This window comes from Diceros bicornis, chromosome 9, assembly GCF_020826845.1.
Source record: "Diceros bicornis minor isolate mBicDic1 chromosome 9, mDicBic1.mat.cur, whole genome shotgun sequence".
Lineage (NCBI taxonomy): Eukaryota > Metazoa > Chordata > Mammalia > Perissodactyla > Rhinocerotidae > Diceros > Diceros bicornis.
Window position 1 is genome coordinate 85,289,496 of NC_080748.1, and position 18,607 is coordinate 85,308,102.

The 18,607-nt window shown below is 43.7% G+C and overlaps 1 protein-coding gene across 8 annotated transcripts in view; it reads left to right on the forward strand.

Moving 5' to 3' along the window:
- Positions 1 to 18,607, forward strand: part of ARHGEF7 (Rho guanine nucleotide exchange factor 7) — a 148,028-nt gene that overhangs the window by 94,992 nt on the left and 34,429 nt on the right. For 7 of the 8 annotated variants that reach the window (XM_058548502.1, XM_058548498.1, XM_058548499.1 and 4 more), the window contains 3 exons: positions 760 to 854; positions 1,085 to 1,180; positions 15,500 to 15,622. In XM_058548502.1, the coding sequence (XP_058404485.1) occupies positions 760 to 854; positions 1,085 to 1,180; positions 15,500 to 15,622 (314 nt within the window). The remainder of the gene's footprint in view (positions 1 to 759; positions 855 to 1,084; positions 1,181 to 15,499; positions 15,623 to 18,607) is intronic. The other variant, XM_058548496.1, reaches the window with a different exon arrangement.

Here is an 18,607-nt window from a genome sequence, read left to right on the forward strand (position 1 = left end):
ATAGACCTTTAATTTTTAATAAATGTTAGTGTGTAGGGTGATCTGAGACTATCATTTAATGAAGGTCTGTAGTTCCCAGAAATTGATTTAGATTTGCTAGATGCAGTCTAAAGAGTGAATTTCATGTTTTTTTAGTTGAAATATACTTTACCTTTGTTAAAACGTGTAACAGCTCAGTGAGCTTTGACAAATGTGTATATCTGTGTAACAACTACCCAAATGACGATATAGAGCCTGTCTGTCACCTCAGAAATTTGTCTCATGTCCTTTTCCCCATTGTCACGTCCTCCCCTTCCTTCTGTTTTGACTTCTGCGGTCATAGATAAGTTTTGCCTGTTCTTGGACTTGCTGTAAAATGGAATATGCAGGATGTCCTTTTTGTGAATGGCTTCTTTTGCACAACACAGTGTTGTAGAGATTCATCTGTGCATCTGTGCTGTCGTGATTATCAGTGGTTTCTCCTTTTTGCCTAATTGGCTTGGCATTACTTATCTGATGATGGAATTCATTCTGGCCTTGTTATAGGTATACCTATATCAAATGTGCTTGTCAGTAAAATGAAGTCAGTTGTATAGCCTTAGTAAGAATTCATTCCATGGATTTAGTAGTTAATAATCACAGAGAGTGATAGTATTAAACACAGTAGTATTACATAGAAGCAACAATATGAAATGAACAATGGTTCAGTGAACAGCGGATGAACTTTCCAAAGCTTATAAATCTTGACATCAAATAATACTTATTCATCGTCTGTTGTAGGTGCTACAGAATATTTTGGAAACAGAAAATGAATATTCTAAAGAACTTCAGACTGTGCTTTCAACCTATCTACGGCCGTTACAGACCAGTGAGAAGTAAGTTAGATGGTAAATGTGTTAACTGTAAAATAGTTGTCACCTTGGGTGGGTCCCTCGTATTTTCAGGGAACAGAGGGTGAAGTACTGGAACGGAGTTCGGTGTGTAGTTTGCCTTGGACACAAGCTGTTCACTGGGCTAAGACTTCAGTGGGGCGTTGGGATGGGAGAGGAGAGGAATATAGGTAAAATTGTTTACGTATTTTTACTGCTGTTTTTCTTGGCTCTAGGTTAAGTTCAGCAAACATTTCACATTTAATGGGAAATCTAGAAGAAATATGTTCTTTCCAGCAAATGCTTGTACAGTCTTTAGAAGAATGCACCAAGTAAGTAAGATGCTAAAAATTTGCAAAATTCAGATTGATATAACTGCTATTTAAAGGATTAAGTTTAACATAATTTTAGAATTCATAATTTTTTAAAGATAGAAACTAGGTTATAATGACCCTTTTGAGTTTATCAACTTTTATAGTAAAAGCTGTGTTTTAGACTAATTTTTACAGAAGGAATCTTTGAAGGAGGGATCTGCTGACTATTCAGAGAAAGGAGAAGGGCTTCCCGTGAGTGGTGATTTTTAGGGTGTTGGGGAGCGGGGGCTAAGTAGGGGATGCAGAACCCCAAAGAGGAAGAGAGACCGTCATGTGAAAGAACGTGGAGGTGCTGGGAGCTTCGTTCCTTACCTGCTGCATGTAGTATATGGGAGGCAGGTCTGTGCACCTCAGGAGGCCAGGTCTTCCTAGCATCGTCTTCCAGCACATATAGTGCTGGAAGTGCACATATAGTGGCTGTCAGGAAGCTGAGAAATTGTAAAGCACAACCCATGTGACATGCTATTCTGGTGTATTAGGGACTTGGTTTTGTCACTTCCTTGCTTTTTTTTGGTGGGGGGCATGTTCTGGATGATGAGCCATCAGATTTTTTCCTGTGTGACTATTTTATGTTCTTTAACATCAGACATTAAAGGATATTTATTAAGTGGCTGCTAGGTGTTGGATGACTTAATCATAATGCACCTGAAAAGTTTTTAGGTTTTAGTCCACCAGGTGACATTTAATATTTATTTACTTGTGGACCTGATAAAGGAAGGTGACACATTTTATTTTTGAATTATCTTCATTTCTATAACCACCAGAAGGGCCAGAAAACTTTTTTCTGTTGGCCTCTGGTTTTCCTTTCAGCTTTTTGCCTGTCTCTTTTCTCAGTCTTTGAAGTGGTGAGGGCTGGCCTGCCCTCTGTGCCACGAGCTCTTTAAACTAAATTGCTAACAGTTTGCCACGCTGCGAGATTTGTTCCCTTAACTTCAGCTTCACGGTTCCATCAAGGCACTTGATATTGGAAGATGTGGCAAGGAAAGCTGAATGCCAGTGTTACTAAATACTGGCTTTCAAACAGAAATGCACATTATTTTCCTTTTGCAGCATTTTTGGTTTGTACAAAGTGGCATTACTTACATGACCAGGGAAAGAGTCGTTTGAGAATCACTGTGGTGACTCACCTTTTGATGAGTGGTCATTTGCCAGCAATTTGGGGTCTTTGTAAGATGCTAGCCCTGTTGTGCACAAAATGGAGGTAAATGTTTGCCTCTGCTTTTCCCACTGGCTGTAGATAATGTGGACTAAATAAATGAAGACCCACATAGTACGTTTGCAGTACCCCTTTTGAGCATCATATCAGCCCTGTGAGATAGTTAGGGCAAATGTTACTGTCCTCGCAGAATAGATTTAAAAACTGAAATTCAGGGAGGTAAATAGGCTTGAAGTCAAATATCTAGTCAAGCTTTAGTCCTTATGTAGTCTCTGTATTTGGTGTGACTTGGGTGTTATTTCAGTCAAGTTCCTCAAGGTTCTGGTACATAGATATTAGGTATTGGATTTTCCATGGTGAGATGGAATGTTTGAGACCAGCTTTCCTTATCAACAGTTTCCCTTCTCTTTTGTATCAAGAATATTCTGAAAGTTTTCAGAGATTTGGACAGAATTCAGAGACAATTCCCTCTGTTAGAGAGAGACAACGCATTCTCGAATACTCACTCAGGATTTGCCCCCTGAGTTCCAGCAGCTCAGGTTGAATCAAACCCTGTGACTTTCTCTTGGGGTTGTCCCACGTAACAGACTTGGCCACCATTTTCCTAAAAGCAGAGAAAACGGGAGACAGGCCCTGCACCCTTTCCTTCTCCAGAGGCCAGCCCTCCTGCAGAATCTGCCTACTTCTGATGGCTCTCTGGTGCCTTCAGGTAGTTGGTTTTATATTTTGTTCAGTTTCTTTTGTTATTGGCAGGAGAGTCAGTTCAAGAGGAGTAACGTGGCTATAACTGGAAATGGAACCTCCTAGATTTAGAGAACCCAGTTCTTTTCTTATTTTTCAAATCACGATTCTTCCCTCAGCGTTGTAGGCTCCTTGGAAGCATGTTTTCTGTAGCAATGGTCTGTGCTCACAATTCAAAAGGAAATGAACTGTGGGCTCCACACTCATGGAGTTTGCTGCATTAACACATTCATATTTCTGTCACTTGTATATGTGACTAGTTTTTCTTCATTGATTTTTAAGTCCATTCAGAAACATCCCCAATATACTCGGTGCCTTCCCCATTCATTCTCTGCTAGTTTGTACAGTGCCCACTACATGCCAGACACTGTTCTGGGAGCTGATAAGACAGATGTTAACGAGACAGAGATGACACCTGCCCTAATGGAGCTTGTAGTCTGGTGAGGGAGACAGATAGTTAAAATTGTATAAATAATTACAAAATGACAATTGTGGAATTGCTGTGAAGGAAAGCATGCAGGGTGCTACAGGCAAATTTCAGGGGAAAATAACCAAGTACCGAGGGGTGAATAGGAATTAACCAGGAAGGAACAGGGGAGAAGAGAGGTTTTTTCCCTCACTGCAGCCGCTTTGCCGATTCTCTGACACCAGTGGGTGTCCAACAGTTCATCCACCTCTGACACTAACTGCCTGAGTCAACACAGACCCCCACAGCTCAAGGGCTCAGTCCCACAGGACTGCCCCCACTTCAGACGTCAGTCACAGTGGGCTGCTCAGCCACCTACACTGCTGTCTAGTCAACTACAAAGTCGAGGGTTCCCACAACACCCCCTCCAGTTTCAGTAATTTGCTAGAGTGACTCACAGAACTCAGGAAAGTTGCGTTACTTACGTTTACTGGTTTATTATAACGGATACAACTCAGAACCAGGCGATGGAAGAGACGCATAGGGTGAGGTATGGGGGAAGGGGCGCGTCGCTCTCCTGCCCTCTTTGGGCGTGCCACCCTCCCAGCACCTCCGCTGTTCAGCACCTGGAAGCTCTTGAGCCTGTCCTCTAGGGCTTTTTATGGAGGGCTCATTATATAGGCATGATTGATTAAATCGTTGGCCATTGGTGATAACTCCATCTCAGGCCCCTCTCCCCTCCCTGGAGGTGGGGCCTGAAAGTTCCAACCCTCTAATCATGTGCTGGGTTCCTCCGGCAGCGCGCCCCATCCTGAAGCTGTCTAGAGGCTGCCAGGAGTCACCTCATTAGCCAAACTCTGGTATGGTTGAAAGACGCTCATTATGGGTAACATAGGATGTTCCTGTCGCTCGGGAAGTTGCGAGTTTTAGGAGCTCTGTACCAGGAACGGGGACAAAGACCAAATGTATTTGTTGTGGTACCATAGGAGTAGAGAGCCCCAAGGTGGGAGTTCGCTTGGCTGTAGCCTGTGAACAAGGAGGTGAGTGGGACAGTACAAGGGGACAGAGTGAGGTCACCAGGCCCTCGGGGCCTTTTATAGCATTTTAGACAACTTTCAAAGAGTAGTTAGAAACCATTAAGGGGTTTTAAGCTTGGCAGTGTCGTGATCAGCATTCTTTTTAAAGACAACTATCTGCTCTGTGAAGAATGGTGGGGGCGGTGGAGGGTAGGAGGATGCAGGAGACCAGATAGGAAGCTGTTGGGTTTTATTAGGATTTTTTTCCTGTTTAATAAATACCTCTTGTCTTAAAAGTCACTGACTAATAACCATTTGGTAATGATTTTGTGAAAGTGAGTGTTAGTAAAGTTGACGTCTGTTCTTTTATAAAAGTTACTTTATAAAGAATTTTGTTGAGGTTGGATTTTCTAGTTAGTACCTCTGGGAATGGAGTATGTTCCTGTGGTCCTCTGCGGGTTGTACTCAACCACTCTTGTCAGGGGAAGTGGTTCAGCTTCCCTCGTACACTTACTCATGCATTCATTCATTCATTCATTCTCCGCCTGTGTCCCCCTCCCCCTGTGCCTAGCACTCTTGTAGCTTATACACTTGTACTCTCTTATCCTGAGGGAGCTCAGACTGGGGGAAAGGCAGAGATGGTGGTCTGCAGGGAGCACTTTTCAAAATGGTATTTATACTTTTTCTGGTTATAAAATGAGTTACAAACTCATTATAAAATATCTGGAAACTACAGAATAGGACAAAGGTGAAAATTAAAATCACCAACAGTCTTTTCATCCAGAGGTAATTATTGTTAATATTTTCCTCCATTCCTTTAAACTTTGCTTTATAAGAGAACGCGTGGATAATTGGGCCCAGATTTAGAGGCCGCCTGTTTGATTTGGGCTGTGAGGTGGCAGGATTTAGGCCTGGTGTCGGGGAGGTGTGAGTGGTATGGGCGGGCCTCCTCTGTGGACATCTCTTGCGGGAGACATGAAATAGTCTTGCACGTTACATGATTGGATGTGTGCAAAGGGAGTGCTCCAGAGAGAACTCTAGACGAATTCTTACCACTTTAATGTCAGTGGGAGATTTTCTAAAATACCATGTTAACGGCAGCTCATTTGTCTTTCTTATGGCTGTACCATTTTTAGCCATTACTTAATTTTTAGATGCATTTTATTTTGCTTTCGTAAGTCATATTATAAATAACTATATAAGGTGAACTTCCTTGTATAGACCTATCATTTATTGAATTCTTGATACGGTCCAGGCACTGTTCTTCACATGTATTAACTAATTTAATTCTTTAATGACCTCATGGGTAGGTTTTTAAAGATGAGAAGGTCAGGGCATAGAGAGGTTGAGTGACTTGCCCAGGGTCACACGGCTAGTAACTGGTGGTCTAAATTGAGAGCCCCCATGCCCTGTCACCCCCGTCCTAGCTCAGTCACTGTGAAAGATGACTGATTCCGAGGACTATTCCCTAGCGAGAGTCTCTGATTTGCAGTTTTACTTCTTAGCAGCCCTTTTGCCAGTGGTTCTCCCCAGGTCCCTGACTCTTCTCACCCCTGCCCACTGGAACAGGCTCCACCTTGCCTCCAGGACTGGGAGAGCTGAGATGGTGAGTGCTCTCCAAGATAGTTTTTGAAATGCAGTTTTCTTTTGAAATGCTATTTTAGATGGTAGAGACATCCCTGTAGTATAGTGATTTACTGTAGATCCTATGGTGTAAAGAGACTTTGTTTGGACCAGTCTGAGAATGAAACTGTGGCTTACAAAACTGTTTCTATGAGAAAATGAATTCTGGGAATCTAACTGTGACTTCAAAACAATTCTTTCACATAAAACTCACTTGTAAGTTGGGAGGTTTGCTTGTATTTTGTGATGAAAAGCAGGTTAAGTTCTGTGGAAAATAAAATCTCAAAAGTTGTTTTGCAGAATGTCCTTGTTATTCACCAAAATTATTTTTATTTATTCAGTTTGGTAATGATGTGATGCTCTTGTAATACTCCCTCTTAAAAAAAATGCTGAACTCCCCTATATTCTTTAGCTGTTCGTTAGGTATAGGTGCCAAGGGACAGACAGGCAGACAGTAGAGACTTGCTGCGTGTCTCCTCCGCCGGCGGCTCTTGAGAGAGCCGGTGTGCCTGACTTCTGCAGCCCAGAGCCCAGGGCTTCTCAGGTGCTTTTGTCGTGTGTGTTGCTGTGCTGGGGGTGTCTGTGGCCCACACCACCACTCCTCACTGAGTGTTCTGGGGTCTCTCCATCCTCGTTTTCCAGGTCCTTCCCTCTTCCTCATCTCCTTTGCATGTGCTTCCTGTGGCATTGGCCCTGTTGGTGACACCCAGGGCTTACAAGGTATATCTGAGGTTAAATAATCAGGTATAACCCAGTTGTTTTAATGAAACTGTCTCATGGCTTCCTTGCTGTTGCTTTGTGTCCCAGTGTGATACCGGGGACACCTTTTCATTGAAAAAGTTCACATAGGTTTATGAGTGGTTCTGCCACATAATAGATGGTATTTCCTGGCTGTCTGGAGATGGAGTTTACAGAGTGCCACCATCTGTGGAAGACTATAAGGAAAATGTCGAAATTGGCCACGGTGGAGCCATTTTAAAGTGGAGTCGGAGCTGCCTTTCCAAGGGTACTGCCTGCTGTCTTGATCCTTGGACTAGGCCAAACTTTTGGACTGGGCCAAGACGACAGTTGTTTTACAAGCAGTTGTTTGAGAAGTCAGCAGGAGAACTGATGTCCTGATCACGAAGGCTGAGGACTGTGGGCTTTCTGAAGATAGAATTGATAGTCAGTCAGTGTTTAGCCACGACTAGCTCTCTGCCTCCAACTCCAGTTAACATTCTTTGTACTACAACTTCCCTTCTTTGCCTTTAAAAGCCCCTGACCTTTACTCCCTAGTGGGATACTATTTGGGTTTCTACCTGAATCTGTGCTCCTCAAATTGCAATTCTTTGATCCCAAATAAATGCTTTGCCTCTTAAACTGCTTTCTATTTTTGAAAGTTGACAGAAACATACCCTTTTTGGAGCAAAAGTTGGACCATTGTGGTGCCGGTTCATGGAGGCTGTTAGACGACAAGACGGTGTCTTATTCTTTATATTCCCAGTTATTTGCTTCCATCATGCTAATATGTAGTAGATGTTCAATAAATCTATGGTCAGTAGATCATTAAGTCAATAGATCTTAAGATCTACTCTTAAGAAAAATTTACTTTCTTTCTAGAGACTTAATTTCTAAGCAGGTTTGTTGTTTGAACTTTTTTTTTTTTTTTTTTAATGGTGTAGACTGCTCTTTTTATGATTTTCAGCTACTTTGAGGCTGGTTTAAAAACAATTGTGATTTTGAGTCAAGTTGATTGAGAGAACATTGGTGTCACTAACAGATGAAGATGGAGGAAAGGCTTGGGGCTGAGGTGGTTCGTTGCCTTTGAGGTGCTTGTGTGCCTTCGAGTGGGGACAGGTGGTGGGCCAGCCCTGGGATCGGGTCAGGTTGGAGGTGGAGATGTGGGAGTCATAGCTCCACACACCCCACCGCCTCCCATCATCTGAGAAGAGGTGTGGCCAGGCCTCTTGATGTCTCAGTTCCTCACATGTAGAGCAGGAATAGAACAGTAGTGCCTACCACAGGGTTAAACACAGGTCAGCAGGTGGGGCTGGTCTCTCCAGGGGGAGATGCATTCTGGCTCCCTGTAGCCCTCCATTGTGGCAGAGCCCTTTCCTGTGGGCAATTTATCATTTAGTAATAAAGGAGACTCATGCTGATTTCAGATATTTTGGAAGGAAAGGTCTGTATTCCTTCCAGTTGAGGGACTTTTTTTCCCTCACCCTCCCACTTCTTAGGCATCATATTCAGCTAGTTTTACTCTGTGCCTTCAGACTTGGCATTAAAGGATATGTATAGGATATATGACTTTAGATATTACTGTCTTTATCTGGGCAAAATTATTCTGTGGATGGTGATGAAATTCTGCTTTCTTCTCAGTACTCTTTTCCATATTGTTTTTGGAGATAGCTAACAGGCAGCAGCCTAGCCATAGAATCAGGTTGGAAGTAGAGAATGCTTTGCTGGATTTAATGAATGATCTAATGAATTGGTATGATAATTCAGTCCCTTGGTCTGGATTTTGTTTTATTTTTTTACTTTTTTGCTGAGGAAGATTCACCCTGAGCTAATAACATCTGTGCCAATCTTCCTCTATATGTGGGACACCACCCTAGCACGGCTGGTGAGTGGAGTAGGTCCACACCTGGGATCTGAACCCGTGAACTTGGGCCTCTGAAGCAGAGCACGCAGAACTTGAACCACTTGACCATGGGGCTGGGCCCTGGTTTTTTTTTTTTTTTTTTTTGGTGAGGGAGATCAGCCCTGAGCTAACATCTGTTGCTAATCCTCCTCTTTTTGCTGAGGAAGATTGGCCCTGGGCTAACATCTGTGCCCATCCTCCTCTACTTTGTATGGGACACCGCCACAGCATGGCTTGATAAGCAGTGCATAGGTCCACGCCTGGGATCCGAACCTGTGAACCCCGGGCCGCAGAAGTGGAACGCATGAACTTAACCGCTACGCCGCCAGGCTGGCCCCTGGATTTTGTTTTTTAATATGGATGATTTAATTATTTTTCTTCTAAAACAGCTAGAGGAAAGATAACTTATTTTTAACCACCAGCTAGTTAAGACCATCATTGCCTGTATTTGGAGTGGTAGAAAACAGCAAAATATATTTTTAATCTTATTCTCATCAGACATTAATCAGTTCCTTGGAAGGATGCTGTAGCTGTGTCATAAACTGAGAAGTCAGGAGAGTTTCACGAGAAATGAGAAAGAGAAAATGACTAAAGTGTTTGCGATGACTAAAGAAGCGTCATAAATGGTAATTTGGGTAGACAGAGTGATTGGAATTATAGGAATTTTGTTTTGTTATATTTTAGCCACCTTGCTTCCCTTTCTCAGTTGGTTGCTTCTGGCCCATTTTACCTGCTGCGGATCCTCACAGCTCTGTCGTGAGCCCTCTGCTCTTCGTGCTTTTTGTGACGTAATCACTGCCATCACAGGTGCCTCAGCTGCCTGTCTCCTGCCTCCTAAATCAGCCTTTCCAGATCTGATCTCTCTCTCGATTTGTTTTTCCAACACTCTGCTCGATACTTTTGTGCTCATCTCCTTGGAGCCCTTCAAGTCAGCTCACCAAGAATCAATGTTGTTGTCCCCTTCTGTCTCCAACCCTAGTCACCCCATTTCTCCTCTGTCCTTACCTTGGTTAAAGACTCCACTGTTCCCCAGTCTGTTCTTTCTAGAAACCATGGACACCTCTGTAAAGCTTCTTCTCTTCCCGCCCTGAGTCGGTTGCTCGGTCTCGGGCTCTCCCCCTGCACTGCCCTTACTGTTGACACCTGCCCTGGCTTGGGTCTGTCTCATCCTCCCTACATCCTGCACGAACCTCCTACCCAGGCCCTGGCCTCCGTTTTGGCCTCCTGTGCATCTGTTTCTACACCAGCCCAGGCTCTTCCTCGTTCGGTCAACGCTCTACTCAGAAACTTTGGGTGGTGCCTGGTTATTTGTTTGTTCACAGCAGCGTTTTACAAACTGTTCTTTGAGATGTTTGCACGGGGGACATCTTGTGGGCAAAAAAGCTGATTTAGAAGATCAGGTCCAAAGTTTAAATAATCTATGCGAGTCCCTCCCTAGAGGGGCTCCCGTCTGTCCTTCAGCTTCAGAGTTCTCTCCTCCCCTTTCCCTTCCTTGTGCCTTTGCTCAGAAAGAAAGCCTTCCTTGCTGCTCCCTGGGGATGGGGCTGAGAAGTGTGCATCAGCCAGCTTTCCCTACTCTTCCCCTCATTTGCATTCACTTTCTCTGCTTCTCCTCTTACCACAATCCTCCTCCCAGTGAGCATGTGTCAGTTCTTGTCGTAGGCTTCTCTCCTTCCCCAGCCTTTGTTTACATGCACGTTTGGGTTGTATTTTAGTTGCAAACTCCTTTTCAGTATGTTGTAGACATCAGTAGGCTAAGTTCCCATTAGTTGTCTTATATATGATAGAACTTCAGCTTATCAAAGAAAATATTTAATTTATAAGTATTTAATGTAATTGCTCTATTGGTTAAACAAACATTGTGTTTTGATTTTGTTCAAAAATTAGTTATAAAGCTTCTCTTAAGATAGAAATGAATTCTTTTTATAAACGCTGTTTGCACCATTTACTGTAACATTTTCACAATAAAACAGGATTTGTTTTAGATCATTATCAAAATATAAATTTAAACTGAGGATGTAGTTTATTTCGTCTGAAAGCTGTCTTTCTGAACCGTCCGGATACTAGCAAGCCTGGGTGCTCTACAGTAATATTAACTGGAGAACAGACTTGCTTAAACACAGGGCACACTTCTGGTTCTGCCTGGGCCATCCTTATTAAGAAGGCGGCATGGGATTGGAGCTTATTTGGAGGGGATTTGGGGTTGATTGTGCACATTTGTAGAAGTGGGTGCTGACCTGTTGATTTAGGTTGTGGGGTCCCCTCCTGTGTGTCAGTGGAGGGAGGAGTGGCTGCAGAGTCTCAGCATCAGAGACTGACCCTCTGTCCCTGGGTTGTGGTGCACTGTCCCTGGGAAGCCCCTGAAGAGCTCTGGCCATAACTTCCTCACTTGTTTTGACTGCATGGTTCCAGAGAAATGTGATTTCAAAGCACATTTCCTGTGCTGGAATCTTAGGAGTCTAGGGATATTAGAAAGTGATGGCAAACCAGTGGCATGTGCAGGGGATCTAAACAGATGACCCTGGGGAGGGAGCCTGAGAAGGCTGAGTACCAGTAAGCAGAGGGCTCTGGGAAGAGTGTCAGATTCCTCTGCCTTCCTGGGGCTCTGGCATCCTTGAAAGAGTTATCCATGTTTAGGGTTTTGGGTCCAGGAAGAGAGGACTTGCAGGGACTGCCAGAGGCCACGGCCATGGTGTCCATGTGGCTGTGGTCCCCCAGGCACCTCCTTGGTTGGGAATATGAGGCTGCTTGTTTCTTGAAGCTGCCTATTGATAGCGGACAGACTGCAGGCTTCATTGGGAATGGCCAAGTGTGCTGAGGTTCACCCAGTTCATGGTTATGTCTATGAGTTGATCTCAGTCTCCCCTCTGAAATCAGTAGTTCTCTATGTAGTTAGTAACACCAATAGGCATAAATGTGTTATGGGGGAAAATTGTTTAGCACTTCTATGATTTCCCAAAAGTTTTTCCTGAGGTTGATTCATTTTCACTCTGGGAAAGGAAAAAGGCCCCTTGGGCATCCCCTTTTACCATTTGCTGTTCTCTTACTGCAAAGACTAGAGGCTAGACTGTTTGTGTCACCCCACCTGTTATCAGACCACTAATGGATAACACCCCAGCTGTTATCAGACCATAGATGACACCACAGCCATGATCAGATCTTGGCAGTGGCAGAGGCTGCAGGTGGAAGCGGCTGGCATTAACAGCCCCATGCACTGCTCCTTTGCTCTTTTGCATCTGGCCTTGACACCATGTTGGGTGCCCTGCCCACATGTTATCATCCTCTGAAAAACCACCTCTAGGAGCACAGGAGAGAACCAGAATGAAGATCCTGTTTTAATTCTCCAGTCATATTCTGCATTGGTGATCTTTGAAAGTTTTGCTTGTTTGTCTCGTTAATTCAGTCACCTAGATGTTGTTACGTGTGAGATGTGTTGGCACATGACTGGGCTCCAGTCTTAGGACGACTTGTGACCTTTCTGAGCTCCGTTTTCCGGTGCCACCTGGCCACTTAGATTGTGAGGGCTTTATAAACTGTAAAGCCGTTTACATGGTGGTGGAGAGTGTAGTGAGTTCTTGCAGGATTGGGTTGAGAGAGGTCATAAAACTCTAGGGCCAAGGCTCGGTGGGACAGAACCTGTGTGATGAAGTAATTGTCCATGTGTAAGCCATACCAAAATATGACTTCGAGCAGTTGATGAAATAGAAGAAATGAAAATCCATTGATCTAGGTTTTAGGGACATTCTCCTTTGAATGCATCGGGGGCTGTGGTATTGGACCAGGTGGAAAATGAAATCAAAACATAATATATGGCCAGCACTGAGCAATATTTATGCAATCATAAGAATTTAATAATTTTCCTGTGCCACATCTCTGAGAATGTTCTTTTCTTGTTCATAAAACTTTGGCATCCTATCATTACAGTCACCTTCAATCCCTCAGCTAGACAGTTAGGGTTCCCTGCTAGGTCTCTCTCATTCTAGAAGGTGGACTCTGACTGTCTCACTGTCTCTGAGTATGAACATCACCTGCTGAAATGTCGGTGTGTAATAGTGTCAAGATAGATGTGTCTCAGGTGTCTGGATCTTGGTAGAAAGGTGGTCCGAGTGTGTCTTACGGTGCGGCGTCCTCACTGTGTGTGATGGGTCCTTGGGTGACTTAGAAAGGATGCTGGCCTTGCTCCTTCTCCCGGAGGGTGTGTGCTCTCCTCCTCTGAGGGCAGGCAGCAGTTTGTATCTCAGAAATTGAGGCATTATCGCTATCTTATATTCAGTTTATTTTTTTTACTTGTTTCTCATTCCCCAGAAAGATTGCAGTCACTTTTAAGGTAGAGGCGATTTCTTACTCTGTTTTTAATCTGTTCCCAGGGTCTGAATAAATGGTTGGAGTTAATTTGTTGAGTCAGTGGCTATTTTTCCTCCAGAAAGAACTGTGGCTAATCCCTAAAGGCTATGAAAAACCCACTTAGGGGTGCACACTGGGAAAAGAGTCTGCTAGCAGTGCAGATGCTAGCTTGCTTTGACTTCAGAGCAGGATAGATAAACTAAACAGTAAAACCTGTAGTAAGAAGCGCAGGCCCCGCTCAGGGCTGGAGGGTCTTCAGTCCTCCGTAGGGCATTGTGTAAATGCTGTTGACAGCCAGCAGTGTTCTCTGCCAGGGTTACTGTGCCCTTCCAGCTCTGGATTAGTCATTTCTCACGTTAATGATGATGATTGCCTTTATTTTTTGTTTGCTTGCTTTTTTTCTCTGTACCTACCACCAACTTACTCCTGGCTTATGTTAATTCCTCTCAATATATTTAGATATGTTAGGTACTTTTATTAATATTTTAGAAGTCATTCTAGAGCCTTCTGGGTTTCATCTCGAGCCCTGCTGTGTGGTCTTGGGGTCTCCCTTGGCCGTTGTCCTGCTGCAGTCTACCTCCTCTGTGTTGGTGTCTCCCCGTCTTGTTGCTCTCGTCCCTCATTTCTAGGGATGTCCCAGGGGGAGAGAACATGGAAGGCAGTGAATCCACGTTCATACTTAATTATGACTTGGGTGGAGATGGAATTGTAGGGAGTTATTTTCATCCACTGTTTCACAGTTCAGTGTTGTTGAGAAGTCCCAGGCTATTTATTTGAAATGTGTTTCTCCATCAGAGTTTTTAGTGTCTTTGTGTCTAGAACTCTGACATGTTTGGTTTGGGTCTCTCTGCATCCCTCGTGCTGGCACTTGGGGCACTTTCTGTCTGGGGACTCACGTCTTTCAGTCTGCTGAGTTTGGTGATCAGGTCTTTGATTTCTATTTATTTTGTTTGTTTTCTGTATCTGGAAATTCTTTCCTGATGTGGGACTGCTTGCCCTGGTCTTCTGATTTTTCTCTTTCTTTCCCATTAATCTGAGAGCATTCAGAACTGCATTTTCCAGATTTCCTGTTGACTTTTTCAATTTTGCTGTCATCATTTTAATTTCCAAAAGCTCTATTATTTTTGTCCTGAATGTTCTTATTTTAAAAGCATCCTTTTCTTTTTTCATGGACGCAATGTCTTCCTTCTCTCAGGATTAATTACAATTCTTTTGAATATTTTTCTGCTCCCTGGAGAGTAACTATCATATCTTTTCCCTTCATATCGCTGATCTTGTGTTCTCCGCCATTCTTGTTAGGCTTTTCTTTTCAACGTTTGGTGATCCGTCTGTGTCTTCTCATAATTAAGATTGGCGCTGTAAAACACTTGAGTGGAAGTGTTGACCGTGAGTTGAGACTTGGTGACTGTTGTTTTGTTGGGGAGCTCCTGGTGTTATATTCTTTGGTCGTTTTTCTCTGGGTCAGATTCCCTAGGGAGAAGAGAGGGCTCCTGCAGTTTCCTACCCTGAAGGGTGTAATCCTTCCTGTCACTGCTCTGGGTTCTGGTGGACAGAGGGGACTTGGGGTGCAGGGAGGGTTGGTCGGCGTCCTCTATGCCCTGTTTTCAGTGCAAGGACCCTTGCTCCCTGTCACTGCTGTACCCCCAGCCAGGGACTTAATGGTCTGCAGATGAGCACCTTGCTGCCTCGCATACCTTCACCCAGTTGTGTTTGTGGTCCCACCGTCCAGGGGATTTGAGTCAGATTTGCCCGCCCAGTCGTGACTGCTCCTCATCTGCTTTTCAGCTTCCAAAGTTGGTTCTGATCGTCTCTTTTTCTGTTCTTTTTGTTCTCGTGAGTTTACGCCTTCTAAAGAGTCATAGTAACTGCATTATAATTTGAGTTGGAAGGAGAGGGTCTGCAGGCGTGCTCTGTGTCCACTCTTCACCTGAAGGGAAACGGGACTCGTATTTTTTCACGTGTCTGTCGTGATGCTACTTAAGTAGAAAACCTTAGTAACCAAATAGCCACGTTTTATAATTCTCCTTGTTTTATGCAAAATGTAAGGCTTCATGACATCTGTTTTTCTCACTGCCCAAAGAAGCCTGGACTTGTGGGTTTGTGGCTCTGCTGTGCACAGGTCCTGGCATCTGGGTGCTGGAGAGGATGGGGTTAGTGTGTTGCTGTACAGCAGAGCGGCTTTCAAGGTGGGTACTTCTCCCTGCTAGATTCATGGTGTGAACAGATGCATTCTGGGGTTTGTCTATTTGGTTTTCATAGAGGTGGTACACAAGGAGGTCTTTCTCACTCAAATTTTCTGTGTTCATTATTTAGCAGTTTTCCTTCCTTCTGTAAAATTTAGAATTATTTCTCTTGTATTGTGTGTCTCCAGGTTGCCTGAAGCTCAGCAGAGAGTTGGAGGCTGCTTTTTAAATCTGATGCCACAAATGAAAACCTTATACCTTGCGTATTGTGCCAATCACCCATCTGCAGTGAACGTTCTCACGGAGCACAGGTGCGTTCACTCGTGAGAGTGGTCTTCACGGAAAGGAGGGGGCTTCTTGGGGCACCCTCCAGAACAGCTCGTTTCTGTGAATAGTCCGTGAAATACAATGCTGATATTCACTTGTTTATTCAGTGATGATCATTTTATTTTAATTATCCCTCAAAATTAGTGCCTGGCAAGTCCTGGTAGGAACTTTTTGAAATGCCGGTGAGCATTTTTGTAATAGAAAAGGATGCTTTTTGAAGCCTAGAGCCCTTTGGACAGTGGGTTGAAGGAGCTGGTAAGTATTCTGGAACGTAGCTGCAAGCTAAATCTGGGCTACAGAGTCATATTTCTCTCAGTTCATAAAACTGGAAGTACATGATACTGAGTTAGATTTGCTGTAAGAGAAAATGCCATTTAAAACTAGGACTGGATTTTATAGGCACTTCTAGTATAGATTTTATAGTATTAAATTGGAGACCGTTCACTTTAGCTTTTCAACCTGAAATTCACAAAATTAAAACAAGTGAAGCAGAATGTACAGATTTTCTGCTAGTTTGGTGAGACAAGGCCACATCTGTTTCCTGAGACCTGGAAGAAGACGGAGGGGCTTTGTTGTTAGCAGGGACTAACTCTGCTCCGTGGCTGCAGACGTTAGAGAGGAAAGAGCTCCATTTTTGCTTCTAAAGGAGGTGCAGATTTTTATTAATAAGTGTTTTAGAAAAATGCTTTTGAAAATAGTTCAAAAAATTTTGAAACCATAAATGGAGAAACTGTTTTGGTAGCATCAAGATAAATGCCACCGTGCTTCTAATTTAAATATTTAACTTCAACTTACTCTTAACTAAATATTTTAACTTAAAACTTAGAAACCCTTTTGGTAAGCAAGCATTGCTGAGCTGTTTATAAATCAAGTTGAGGTTCCAGTGTAGCACCCTGTGGGTGTGGCTGGATCCTGTGGAGGTGGTGGCGGGGCCTTTGGATCAGTCAGACCTGGTTTGAGCCCCAACGGCCACTCTCAAGCTGGTGGGCCTGGGTAAGTTACTTCACTTCTCTGGGTTTCAGGTCCCTTCTCTGAAAGTGCCTGCTCATAGGGTTATTGTAAGCACTGAGCAAAACAGATAAACTGGTCAGAACCCAGCGAAGATGCTAAATGCTCGTTGATTTGTTCTCTTATCTTCTCTCCCCCCCAAAAAACCCTGGGCATTTTCTGTTTCTCAGTGCTCTTAAATGCTATGGGATTAAAATCTTGTGAACCTCTGTTTGTATTAAGGCATCTCCAGTCCTTAGATGAAGCAGCAGTCTTTGACGTGGTGATGAAGAGAGGGGAGATTAGGATACACTGTGTCCACAGCAGTGAAAAACCCAAAGGACCTCTCCCCCTCCCAGCCCTCTCTCTGGTTAGGTCTTCCTCCTTTTTGCCTTTCTGGGAGGTGGGCAACATGAGCATGTACCTTCCTAAAACCATGAACTGGGTATTCGTTGTGTTCTTTGCCATCTGCTCCTGGGAATTATGAATTCAATGAAATTTGCACAGAAGTGAAATGCAAGGATTAAATTTGTGTCTCTGAAAATTCTTCAGGAATTATTGGTGCAGCGATGGGAGAGAGAAACAGCAGACAGAATGTTAGGGTAAAATTGTAAATCTTTTTTATTTTGCTTTCTCTCCCTCCCCCTTTTTGGGGGAGTTGATCCTCTAGGATTGGGTTGGAAGTGTGGAAAGAGAGTAGGGTGGACAATTTTGAGGAAAGCTTCTGTTTTTCCCATGGAAGTGAAAATGTGTCCTGAAGATGACATTTAAAGCAATTGCGACTGTTCAAGTTGCCTAAAATGTTAGGACTTTCAAGGGCAGTGCTTGCAAGTGTGTGCTGTTTATCTTCTCTTCCGTACTGCTGCTTTAATGACTGTTTGTGTCACAGCAGCATTTCCTGAAATAACGGGAAGAATACAGTTCAGTTTCTAAGTGGGCAACCTCTGGGCCTCCTCCACGTGGCGTGGGGCAGAGATGGCAGGTGGGTGGACTGCGGTCATGCTCTGGAGCGTGAGTCTAGAGAGAGGAGAGTGCTCCAGCTGGCTGGCCGGCGTCCCGGACGCGGCAGGATGCGCTGCCTGTGTGCCCTCCTGAGGTCTCTGAGCAGCTCGAGTCCCCAGTCTGTCCACACGTCAGACCCTGCTTCCGAAGCGTAAGTCAGTGAATTGAGACGAGGGTCGCAGTTGGCTGGTAGCTTCTGTCCGCGTTCACTGCTTTTTATACTGGGATCTTAACTTGTAACCTCTTTCCTGCTGCCCTACGTTTGTTGACATCTTAAAGCTGCCACACTTATGGGTAGATTAATCTATTCTTATGCTTGAATATACTTTTTAAGGATTGATTTAAGTGTGGTGTTTTGAAGTTTTAAAGTCTTACTTGCCATCTTCCAGTTCTTGTGTTAGTTTAAATTCTGAGTCTGAATCTTGTGTGTGCATGTGTGGAAAGACCAGTTGTGTGGAATGAAAGCTGACCTTCTTTTGTATTGTCATAGGATGGTAGACATCCTGTGTTCAAGACCGCCTGCTTTGGACGGATTATGGGTTTGGTAATTTAGTCTGAAAAATGAGTTAGGTTCATTCCAGCGCTTTAACTGTTACTTTTTGCTTGGCTCCATGACGGTTCTCCTTATGTGTGTTCCTTTTGTTGCTGTCTTGTAGCCCACAGTGTCAGTTCAGTAAATACAGAGGCAATACACTATGTCAGGATTGCTAGCATCAGTAGAAATTAAGCTGAAAGAGCCATTGTTTTGTCAAAATAGCTGTCACCAGCTGTTTGTTTTATTATGGTACTAAATTAAAAAAAAACTAAAAAATGAAATATACACAGTGATCTATGAAGTTTTATAAAGTTCTGCTTCCTTTCTTAACTGTGTATATGTTCTGGCATTATAAGAATGTCAAATGGATATTAAAAGAACTTACGTTCTTGTAAAAATTTCACTTAAATGAGGAGTTTTGGGGGGGTGATGAGGATAACTTGCT